The 12,653-nt window shown below is 40.5% G+C and overlaps 1 protein-coding gene across 18 annotated transcripts in view; it reads left to right on the plus strand.

Moving 5' to 3' along the window:
- HDAC9 (histone deacetylase 9) overlaps positions 1–12,653 on the plus strand; it is an 885,788-nt gene that overhangs the window by 181,746 nt on the left and 691,389 nt on the right. Inside the window, exon 1 of one of the 18 annotated variants that reach the window (XM_072650852.1) lies at positions 2,332–5,556. The exons of 16 other annotated variants lie outside the window; for them this stretch is intronic. Coding sequence is in view for 1 of the 2 variants with exons in the window: in XM_072650849.1 (XP_072506950.1) it covers positions 5,808–5,823 (16 nt within the window). In the remaining variant the exon portion in view is untranslated. Of the gene's footprint in view, positions 1–2,331; positions 5,557–5,592; positions 5,824–12,653 lie in introns of those variants that run through there. One more of the 18 variants, XM_072650849.1, reaches the window with a different exon arrangement.

Raw genomic sequence — 12,653 nt, forward strand, 5'->3', positions numbered from 1 at the left:
TCTTAAAATAATATTGTACTGTATACAATATTCGCTTGGTTCTGCTAATTTCACTCATTATTTCATGCAAGTCTTTCAATGCTTTTTCTAAGTTCATTGAACTCATCATTTCTTATAGCACAGTAGTATTACATTACAACCATATACCTCAACTTGTTCAACCTTTCCCCAATTTACAGGTATCCCTTTCTTTTTACCTCAGAACTCCTCAACATCTTATTGTACTCATCTCCTGCTTTTCCCCAGTCTTTGATGAAGAGGTGGCCCTTTAACCTCCCAAGACCAACCCATCTGCCTGTGTGCTACATGCTGTGTCTCACCACACACCATTCTAGAGCAAATTACAACCATAATTACCCTCCCTCCTTTTCAGCTGCTTGTTATATACTGTTTCTGTCCCTATAACCTTCAAGTGTGATCAAGTCCTTCCTATCCTATGGGAAAAACAAAAGAAAACAAAAAACCCAAAACTTGCAGTAGACTTGACCATCCATTCAAGCTGTTGTTGTATGTTGGTCTTTTTTTTTTTTTTTTTTGGTCAAATACTCATTGCTGCCACTTCTTTTCTTATCATTCATTTCTTAAGCCTTTGAAACCTGACTTCTGGTTTCATCATTGGAACTGAAACTATTCTCCAAAGTTACCAATGATCTCTTAATTGCCAGACTGATGGTCTTTACTCAGTCCTTGACTGATAATAGACATCTCACATGACCAATTACCTAATGCACATTTCAGAGTAGACATCCTGAGACGTCTCAAATTCAAAATGACCCATACTGAACTCATTAACTTTCAAGTCCCTCCCCATTTTCAAGGTCCTAATTCCTACAAGTCACAACCACTCTTTCAGTTTCCCATGTTTTAATCTCAGCATTATCCTTATTAACTCCTTACTCTTCTCCACCCCACATATCCAGGTACTTGTCAAATTTTATTTTGTCCTTCACAAAATCTCTTACATCCAACCCCTTGGCTCTGCTAACAGCCACCAACCAAGTTCAGACCTTCTTAATTTCTTGCCTAAATTGTATTGACAGCCTCATCATTGATCTCTTTTTCTCATGACTCCTATTCACCCTGGTTGGTTGTTGTCTTTTGTCTTCAAAGAGGATCAAAATGACATCACCATAGTAAAGTGAAATTTCAGTGTGTCCAACTGTGGCTGATCAGACCAACATGAGCTCTGAATGCTCTACCACAGGTTGGGCACAGATAGTCCATGTGAATATTTGGGGTGAATATCCCAAATTTGTGCATCCTGCATTTACTTTGTGCTGTCTCAATTCTGCTTTGCTCAAAGAGCACAGTACCTTTTCTTACATGAGCACGCCATGCTGAGCGGTCCTGTGCCAGTGTCTCCCATGTTGCACAGTCAAATCCAAAGTTCTTCAGAGAGACCTTGAGAGTGTCCTTGTATCGTTTCCTCTGGCTACCATTTGATGCCTGCCCCATGTGAGTTCTCCATAAAATAGCCTTTTGGGCAAGGGTCCATTTTGCATTCGAACAACGTGGCCAGCCCATCGGAGTTGCACTCTCTGAAGCAAAAAAAAAGAAAGAAAAGAAAAAAAGACAAAGACAGAAGACCTATTCACCCTACACACTACTACAATAGTGATTTTCCTTAACTGAAGATCTGATCATGTCATTCTCCTGTTCAATCACCTCCAATGCTTCATTATTGACACTAGCATCAAACAGAAAGTTTGTTTACCTTCTAAAGCTCTACACAACCTAGATTTTAATCTGTCTTTCTACCCTCATTGGACATTATTCTTCCTCATTCACTCTGTGGTCTTCTCTCTCTTCCTCCCACACTGCTTCTCTCATCTACATGCCCGTACCTAGTGTCCTCCATGACTCTGATGCAGTCCCTTCACACTTCTAAAATATAGAATCTCTCTCTTCCTCTAAGGTACAAATCAATTAGGATATTCTGCACGAAACCTTCCCTGTTCTTCTACCTTCCAGTGCATTGATTTGTACTTATTTTTCTTATATTTGTGATGTATATACTCATATGCTCTAGTTGTCTTCCCAATTAAAATCTAAACTCCTTTTGAGTCAAGATTAATTATCTGTCCTCCTATTCCCAGCATTGAGCCCTGTGCCTCATACACAGCAAGTGCTTAAAAACTGCTTAGTATTTAATTGATTAAAATTTTAGATACTCAGTAAATGTCATTGTTGTTCATTTGTTTCAGGCATGTCCAACTCTTTGTGACCCCATTTGGATAATGGAGTGGTCATTATTACTAATCAAGTCATACATGACATGCAAGTTACTGTGGGCATTCTGTTTTGACTTTTCTTTTTAAAAAGCTTTATACATTTTTTTGGTCAACTGAAGATACATTGGCTTGCTGTTGAACTAGTTATTATCATGTTCACCTCAGGTTCTGTTTTACCTCTAAGATGAAACTTTGACATTCTTCCCTCAAAGAGAGTGATGCTATTTCTAAGGTCGTCTTCAAAGTATTTTTTAATGTAAAACATTGCCAGTTCTGTGGAATATAATCTGGGTTGCTAAAAAAATAACCCAAATGTCTGTTTTCATTACTAAAATCAAGAAATTTAATTATAGTTCACCACCTGAACTCATAATTCTATCTCTCACCTCTATGGTTTTTCAGAGGTTGTCCCTTGTGGTTGTGAAGCATTAGCTTCTTAGAAACTTTAATTGTCTTCAAAGTTTTCTCAGGTACCACCTTTTACACATACCCCTTCTTTATCTCCAAGCTGCATCCCATTATTTGGTATTTACTTTGTCTATATTTTTGTATTGTTTTTAAACTGTAAATTCACATGCTGTCATTGAATGTTCCTTCAGTGCAGGGCATGTTTTCATTTAATGCGGTGTTTGTTGTTGTGTTTTTTAATACTGGGCTTTGTATCTCCATGTCTCCATCAGAGACAGTGTGGTTAGTACAGACCTGGCCTCAGAACACGGAAGTTCTAGGCTTAAATGGCTAACTCTGTGAGCTGGAGCAAGTGTTTTAACTTCATAGTGCTCCAGGCAACTTTCTAAGACTAACAGTTGCAGAAAAGACACTGGTCCTATTGGTGAAGGGAGTTTCCTTACTCATACCTATGAAATCACAGATCTAGTAAAAAAACAACAACACAAAACCCTAATGACTAGCACAGAACCTTTCACATAGTGGATGCTTAATAAGTATTTGTTGAATTGAATTAGACTAATCACATATTCACAAAAAGTGAGATCTTCTGATTTTGCAAAGTTGAGCTAATAAGCTTGAAAATACATTTCCTCTTTGGTCAGCAAATAGCATGACAAGAGGAGAGAGAGAGTCCTCCTGAAATGATGTCCTAGCATCATGCCCTCCACAAGATAGGTGGTGGGGTGCAGCTCAACAGAGTATAGCATTGATTCCCCCCAAATTGCCATCCTTCTGAAATTCCCTTCATGTATTTTTCAATGGTTCATTTTCTGAAGTTGTAAAACTCAGTGGTGCTTGCAGTGTGTGTGAGTCTATTTTAAATGCCTCATCTTCTGCTGAATTTTCAGGCTGTTTGGTTGTGTTCCAGGGCATAGGATTTGAGTTTTATTGTGCATAGATCTCTCTGTTTATGGGGTCAGTCTCAAAAAGATTCGAGCAGAAACCTCAGACTTTTTTTTAATGATGCTCTGGGCACTGAAATGACCTAATGAAAATTAAGTGAATCATGTTCTAATGAATATTTGTAGGCAACATTTTGGAGTTCCATTTATTTTTAAGATTATGAGTTTGAACATTACTCCTAATTGTGATTAGAAGACCTTGGAGTCCGATGACTTGGGTTCCAGTTCCAGCCCTGCCCATTTTTAACTGGATTACCTTATGTAAATAGTTATTAAACATTTATTAAGCATCTGCTATGTGCAAGACTCTGTGCTAAGCACTAGGGACACAAATACAAGGTTTCTTCATCTATTAAGTGAGGAGAGATTAGATAAGATTGGACACCCTTAAAGGTCCCTACTCGCTTTCATTCTATAATCTCACAAGCCATAGTGGCTGACATTTACATAGGACTAAAGTTTGCAGTGCATTTTCCATACATTATTAACTCATTTAACATTCCTAATGCCCTTGAGACACCCCTACTTCCACAGTGACTCCTTGGATGATAGAGACACCATTTATATTGGCTAGAATTGACCTTCAGAACCTTCCCAAGAACTATCCCAGTACCATGCAGGCCAAAAGCACAAGATTATCCACCATCTAATATCACTTAGCCTTGATGTATTCCGTTCCCAAAAGCAATAACCTCAAATAATCTTTGCCATGTCAACTTTAAGAGGATTTTGGGGGGATTCTGATTTATTACCTTCATTTTGATCATGGATTTCAATATGGAAGAGACTAAATGACAGAAGTGGACACTGAGGTGCAGAGAAATAAAGTGACTTGCTTAGGCTGTTATAATAGAGAGGACATTCCACCTAGAGCTATGAGCTAGTCACTCATTAATGGTGTGACCTTGGGCAAGTCACTTCTCAGAGCCTCAATTTCCTCTTCCATACTATTAATAAACTCATTACGTTGTTATGTAGGTGAAGTTGGGTAATGAATAAAAGGCACTCTGAACACCTTAAAAATAATATCAATATCAGTCATTGTTGGAAGCAGCAGCAACAACAATAACAAAGTACACTATCTGGCACATAGTAGGTGCTTAATCAATGTTTATTAATTGATTGCTAGCAGCAGTAGTAAATACCAGATGTTATTGGAGGTCAAAATGGAATGAGAGACAATGTGGTATGGTTAGTGATGTCTGATAACGAGCCAGGAAGACCTGGGTTCAATTCTGACCTCTGACACAAAGTAGTCGTGTGACCTCTGGCAAATTAGTTTACCTCACTTCTTTTCTGGCCAGGAATTTCTCAAGCCCTTAGTGCTACACAAGTGCAGATGCAAATTGGGAGAGGGAAGTGTCTTCCTGGAAGATCCCTCTTCCAATTAAATCACAAATTTGTACAAAGAAAAAAATCCGACAGAAGAGTTGGGATTAAAATCTAGATCTTCTGAGTCGAAATCCTTCATTATACCTTTCTGCCCCCATATTGCCCCTTTCGATGTCCTATGTGCATGAGGGCTTGGAGATCCAGGGGTCTGTTCCCTTATTCATCACTGTCCGTCTGAGTTTGTCTTGCCCTTACTCAGTGGGCATGCATCAGCTATCTGGTCTCTGGGTTTTAATTGGCAAAACCCCAGAGGAAGACTCTTATCAGCTAGGGACCCGGGTTATGGAATTTTCTACATCCGGAAACTTGGCTCATTTCCAGGGCAAAGTAATTTATCCACAAATGAGCCTCCAGTCTCTTCCCGGTGATCCTCAGAACAAAACACCCCTAAATTGGATCCCTTCCCCCTTTCCACCCAGCTTCTCTGTGTTTGCTTGGGGTCAGAAGCACAGCGAGATCCCTGTTCCTCCTCCTCCTCATTTTTGAAAAGATCCTCCTTGGGGTTGAGTGAGTGCAGAGTCCCAGGGCTCTGTAGTAACAGGAAAGCTGCCTCCGTCACTTCTGCCTGTCTTCCATACCAGGTACGGATGCTTCTCTTTTCCCTGAGTCCTGCTATATTTATAAAATCAGACTTCAGAAAGGGAAGTGAGCTGGAAAACTGATTTTGGTGCCTGTAGCATCAGGTACTGTTTAACCAGTGGGAGGGACTGATAAAATTAGCAGGCTGACTAACCACTTCCTTGTTGCTCTTTAATATTATAACGGATACAGAAAAGTTCAGAGGGAAGCCTGTTAGTTTTCTAGACCACAGTGTACTTTTTTCAAAGGGAGAATGCACAACAGGACGGGTAAGTCTCTTTCTTAACTTTTCATATGAAAGGAAAATTGAGTTGGGGTGAGAGTACTTGAATAATAACCTTCTTGGACTTGCAATATGAAGCTGGCATGGAGAAGAAAGCTGCTGACCATTTATAATCAGGAACTGCCTTGCATAAAATAGTTTTGGTTAAAATAAAGGAAGAAAAGAAAGAAAAAAAAGAAAGAAAGAAAAGGCCCTGAGTGACCTTAGACAAGTCACTTCATGGTTCTGGGTCTCAGTTTCCTTATCTGTAAATTGAAAGATTTGGACTAGATTGCCCCTTCTCGGTCTAAACTTATGATCAGTTTGTCATAAATTTCACGAGGGCAAAGACTGGCTCCAGGCACATGATTTGATTTCAGTTAAATCCCCAAAACAGAGGACTTAACTATCCAAGACTCTAGAAGGGAGATTCCAAATCACCCTGGACGAAGAGAGAAGAGGTCTGGTTTGCTGGCAAACTTCACCTTCAGACAATCCATTGTAAAAAGTAAAGTTGAACTCAGCTGATACCTCAGAATTAGAGTTCCCTCTAATTCTGGGGGAATCACTTGATTCCCCAACTGATGCTAGAAGTCCAAACTTTGTATTTGTAGGTGAAAATAATTGATTTCATCTGCTAGCTGACAGAAGGGGATACTGAGGAAGACTGGTATTGTCCAGACTCAGCCAGAACTTCAGGAGTGCTGTGCAGGGTTCTGAAATGGGCCAGGTAGCCAGGACAGACTCCTAAGCAGAGAGGAAAGGCCCCTCTCCATCAGCACTTATTTTCCACATTTGTGACAAAGATTTTGGGTAGAACATTATCTTAAGAAATGGAGCTTCAAGGCAAAGGGAGATGATCCAACCCATCTATAGTCACATTTCCCAGCCCAGCAGCCCAGAGAGTAGCAGCACACAAATTTGCCTTTATGTCTATATAGAGTGGGTCTGGATGTCTTCTATGACCATTAACTTTTCTTTCTTATCCAATGACCCAAGGTCTGGGTAGCTTGCTCTCTAGTCTTCTCCCATGATTCAGATTCCTGGAGAATACAAATATGTATCCTCTTCCCACCTGCCCACAACTCTCCATTAATTCTGTTTTAAAAAAAAGCAGCCTAGTGTAGTGTTTAAAGCACTACTCTTGGAGTCAGCATGACTGAAATTCAAAGATAGCCACAGACACTTACTAGTTGTGTGACTCTGGGCATGTAAGTCTTTCTGAGCCTAGGTTTCCTCCTCTCTAAAGTAAGCAGGTTGGACTTGACTGTCTGTAAGGTTAATTCCAGTTCTAGAACTGTGATTCCATGGTCCTGGTGGTAGACTTTGTTTTCTGAAGTCCATTCTATCCTTTCAGAGGATATTCCATCCATCAGTCATCTTGTACTCACTAGATGTGAGGAACTGTATTCCTGCAAGGGAAGGAGGCACACAGGCTTGCGTTGTTTGCCATGTAGCTCATCCCAGACATCTTGTCAGACAGTCTGCTGACAGCAGCTTCTGGGCCTGACACTTAGAAGGCCCTTAAGAAATGTTGGTTAATTGATTCCTGAGTTGTTGGGAGCACTGAGATAATTTATGTTTAAGTGCTTTGCAAACCTTAAAGCACTTTTACAAAGGTTAGCGGCTACTACTACTAGCAATAATAAAAACAACAGTAATAATCTTTAGTCAGCAGAAAATCTTTATTTAGTGCTCACTGTGTGCCAGCCACTGTGCTAAGGGCTGAGGTTGGCCTGTTGTGTAGGTGGAGGAGGCACCACACACCCACAAAATCGCAGCTGCGAGACATGTTGAATTCAGTTAGAACCATTAAGATTGCGCAAAGTGGGGAGACTTGAAGGCTCCCTGCTCTCCTTTCTCTCTTACTCTTTAAATAGGGCTCAAACACTTGCAATGGAATGGCTTTTTTAATGCAAATCTTTGCTTGCTTGAGACTTAGCTTATGTATCCATTTAAGCCAAAAAGGAAACCCAAAGTTATACAATTAGTCATGCACTAAGATTTAAACAATCTTGAGTTTTCCAATGCCACGTTAGAAATGAGAGGTGGCTACTGGGTCTAGAGACAAAAGCCCTGAGATTGGGACAGTGTGATCACAGTGGCAACGAAGTGAACGTTAGACTGGACGAATCACTCAGAAAATTCTCTTCAGTCAACCCATCTGGCTGTAAGAGTGAGTGCCGTTGACTCTGAAGATCATTTATTTCTCTTTGGATGGTGAAGGAGACAGGGCAAATTCATCTGAGTCACCTCTAAAAAAATGCAGTTTTTCGGTTTACAAAAAATGAATGAAAAATAAATAAATGAATGATAAACATGGTGGGGGTGCTGTAAAAAATCAGAAATGGCTGCATCTTCAAGGTATTGCTGGCAGAATGGGGCTGTGCATTGTCTGGCACTGACAAAACCTGGAATTTACATGCTGAGTGCTTTCATCTGTTGTATGAATAACCATAAAACACCAAGTATAGATGAGAAAGCCTTTGGGCTGGGAGGGGGCAGAGGAGGAGAAGGATTTCGAAACTTAGATTTCTTTTCCCCATGGAATTTAAATTGTGTATTTGGTCTTCTTCCCTTGGCATTATACCCTGGAGGGAAAGGAGCTGGGCTTTGTTGGGAATTCCATTTAGGAATTCACACTTAGAATTTGAATATGTGGCATTTGAATTCAACAAGCATTTATGGAGCCTTTTCTAAGTGAAAGCCACTGTGCTACTACCCTGGGAGAGTAAAGCAACAGTTTTAAAAGTTCCTGCCCTCAGGGAGCTAACTTTCTGCTGTATTGACTGGTGCTGCCATAGCTATTGTCAGGAAATGGAATGTTCAGTACCTAGTCTTAGTGTCTGCCAATTCTAATTTCATTTTTCTGTAACTTGCAGTCCAGAATTGGTCAAGGAGCTTTTCATTTTGTTTACATGTCTCCTTGGTTTCTTGCCCCATTTCATTTAGGTCATTGTTGTTCTTGGTAACCACGTTTGGAGTTTTCTAGGCAAAGATACTGGAGGGGTTTGCCATTTCCCTCCCCAGCTCATTTTACAGATGAGGAAACTGAGGCAGGCACGGTGAAGTGACTTGCCCAGAGTCACACAGATAGTGTCTGAGGCCAGGTTTGAACTCAGGAAGATGAATCTCCCTGACTGCAGGCCCAACTCCCTATCCACTGTGATACCACCTAACTGCTCTCATTTAGGTCAACAACATCCTATTCTTACTCCATAGACAAAGGGAATTCTTACTAAGGTATCCATGAACTTTTAAAAAATATACATTTTGCTAATTATCTTTAAATGTAGTTGATATCTTTTAAAATCTTTTAAATTTTTTCTTATGTATTTAGCAACATGATTCTGGGAAAAGGTCCCTTAAGTACCTTTAGAGAATCCACTGACCTTAATGAGATCTCCAGGGATGACTGAAGAATTCCTGGAAAAACTCTGAAAGATTGGAAATCACTTTCTTTTCCTGTCATTGAAGAAGAGGGGGTTTGCAAGGGGTGGGGCTAGCAGGGGCTGGGGAGAGGTTGAAGGGAAGGAGAGGAAGGAGAGACTCAGTGAAATTGCAGGGAGTGAGTGGGTTGGGATTCTGAGCAAGGAAATCATCCCTTTAGTAGGTAGCTAAACAAGCCAGCTCCTCAAGGGCTACTCTCACCTCCCTGCTTTGATGCGTGCCTCTCACTTTCACTGCCTCAACGTTAAGAATAGGAATTTCTAAGCCTCCCTTTGTGGTCAAAGCTTATTCAAAAAAGTCACTTAGTTTAAGCCTTCTTATCAGGTCTTTAACTTTTGAGGTTAATTGAAAAGTTTCTCTGAGTCTCTGAGAGGTGTTTTCCTTGCAGTACTTTTGTGGCTGAGTCTGGGATGTCTCCTATTTCCTTCACATCTGTCCTGACCTTCAAATTCATGGCAAGGATGATAATTGCCTCTTTTGGACTGACATTCATATTAAGTGACGCAAGTGAATATTTTTTCTACCATTACGGACCCCCTTGTTTTGCCACCTTATAGGGGATGGTGGTAGACCACTTACATATGAATTTCTAAAATCTTCAAACCATTTTTAATATGTCCATGATGTCAGGATGTCTCTCTGTCTTATTGAATCTCCCATTGATTCTATCACCACTTGATTCTGCTTCTGACGGCTCTCATTAGGTATTTGAAAGAACAGAGTGTTGTAGGTACTTAATCAATATTTGCTGATTGCATGCTTGATTAAATTTCCAATTCAATCGCGTTCTGATTGTGTGGTCTTATGCAAGTCATTTTACCTCAGCTTCTTCCTCTGCAAATGAAACATCATGAAAAGTGCTTTGTAGACCCAGAAAGACTAGAGAGTCACTTACTAAATGTGTGACCTTCATCAAGTCCTTTACCTTCCAGGGACTTTGGTTTTCTCCTGGGGAAGGAGGACACCAGGCTAAAACTATGCTCAGATGGAGTGGGCTACCCAGCACTAGAAGTCTACAAGTCTGTCCATGTCACTAAGTCAGAAAAAAAAAACAAAACTATTAGTCCTCCCACTTTTCCCAGGTTCCAGTACCAGAGCCTCAGTCTTGGCACCAGCTCCAGGCTTCTTCTCTAGGCTTATTTTACATTGCAAGTCTTGATACCCTAAGTTCCAGCTAAATTGGCCTATTTGTTCTTTCCCATTCCATTTCCCATTTTCATGACTTTGAATAGTCTTACCCCTAGGGCGGGAATGTTTTCCCAGCTCAAGTCCAACTCAAGAATTTCTAACAATCTTTAAAGCTTAGCTTAGAGGGACAGCGAGGTGGCCCAGTGGATAGAGCACTGGCTCCAGAGTCAGGAGTAACTGAGTTGAAATCTGGCCCCAGACATATTCTAGCTGTATCACCCTGGCCAGGTCATTTAACCCCAATTGCCTCCAAAAAAAGTTTACCTCAGGTACCAGGGCTAGATCTTAAGTAGAACACCAGGGTTCAAATCCTACCTTTCATATTTATTACCTGGATGACCTTGGACACCTCATTTCCCCTGTTTCCACATCTATAAAATAGTTTGGACTGTGTGACTTCAAAGTTTAAGGTTAGCTCTAAATCTGTTTTTCTAGGATCCTATGAGAATCTCTTGTTGGCCCCCTTAGTTGGGATTCTTTCTCTCCTCCTTAAATTATCTCCTCTTTGGTTGTATTTCCTCAGTTGAGCAGAAGGCTCTGGAGGTGAGGGACTTTTTTCATTTCAGCTTTATAAACCCAATTCTTCAGTACCTAGCACAATACCTTGCCTATGGTAGGTGCTTAATAAATATACTTGTTAAAATTGATTCAATTGGAAATTGTAGGGGATTTACCTGATTTAGGTAAGAGATTCAGTGCTGGTAGTTTTCTCCAATTTTCACGTAATTCATCACTGTCTTTGAGACTAATCATAATGCTTAGTATTTGCAGTGCAATTTATCTAAGGGCTTTCAGAAATGCTAACAGATTGTTCGTCCCCACACTGAGGGAAGAAGTGTGCATGGAAAGTGAGAGCATCACCCCCAGTCTGAGAGAGGAACAATGCGCCAGCCTGCTTCATGACCTTCTGGGTTTCACACATTCCTAGCACCCAGGTAGGAATGGAAACTGGCCTTCTGGAGAACTGAATCTGAATGGATTGACATAGGTATTGTGCTACTTCCTCCACTTTCCAGACTAAGGCAATGATGATTCTCCCCTCCCTCCCCACCATGGATTAGTTTGATCAGTCAGCAAGCATCTTTCACATCCTAGGTATTTTGCTAGGCATGGGGCATACAAAGACATAAATGAGAAAATCCCTGTCCTCAGGGAGCATACATTCTGGTGGGAGGGTGTGTGTGTCTGTTTGTGGATGCAACTTGTTTTGGAGAAGGGCAAATACTAACTTCCTGTGTGTCATGGGAACAGTCTTGATCCATTGATTTCCTCTCTCTAGTTAATGAAATCACAGTGATCAGGCAGCAGAGACAACCAGGGATTTCTTTCTTAGAAGAGGTGAAAAGATGGGTCTTCATGCTGTTGCCTCTTTCCAACATGTGAAGAACTGTTAGTTGAATCAGAGAAGCAAGGGGTTTACTATGCTAAGAGCAGGGTGGCTACAGACAGGTCATCTTTCCTGGAAAAGAAAGGAAGAAAGAGAGAAAAAGAAAGATGTTATTTCCCGGTATCTCCAGCTCCTAGGGTCTTCCTCTCTGATATTGGTGAGGAATGAGTTTTCCTTTCTAGTGCTACAAGGTTAATTTAAATCATGCAAAGGATGTTTTCTTTTCTAAAATCCTTGTTTCAGTGTATTAACAGAGTAGATGTTGGTTGAGTGCTCATTAAAATAGAAGGCCATGTGAATGTTGTTGACATGCAGACATGTGTGGCCAGATACCAGAGAAGATCTTTCATGGTTGTTGTGGGTAGGACGGGGACACAGAGGGGTTGCCTTGGTACAAGTCTTGGTCCAAATGACTTCCAAGGTATTGTCCAACTGTAAGATTCTAAGATAATAGAGATCTCTGATTTAAAATGCTAACAAACATAGAAAAGTTTTCTTTATCTTTCATTTTTATTCCAACCCAAACCTATTACATATTATTAAGGTGCTTTTAGATTTTTTTTAATATTTCAGTTTTAAGCAATCAAATGTTAATGGAAGAGAGTTCTGCATTTTCTACAGAATTGTTTTTAAATTTCCTGATCTTTCTGGTCCTTTTTCTTGGACGATGTCAGCTTGGACATTTGGAGTATGGCTCCAGTAATCAAAGAATGGCCAAAGAAAAAAAAAGGCAATGAGTAGGCAGCTTCAGGTGCCTTGGGTGCATAGACTCTATAAATCTGAATGGAAAGTCAAGGACAAGCATCCTGAGT

The sequence above is a fragment of the Notamacropus eugenii genome, chromosome 3 (genome assembly GCF_028372415.1).
Source record: "Notamacropus eugenii isolate mMacEug1 chromosome 3, mMacEug1.pri_v2, whole genome shotgun sequence".
Classification (NCBI taxonomy): domain Eukaryota; kingdom Metazoa; phylum Chordata; class Mammalia; order Diprotodontia; family Macropodidae; genus Notamacropus; species Notamacropus eugenii.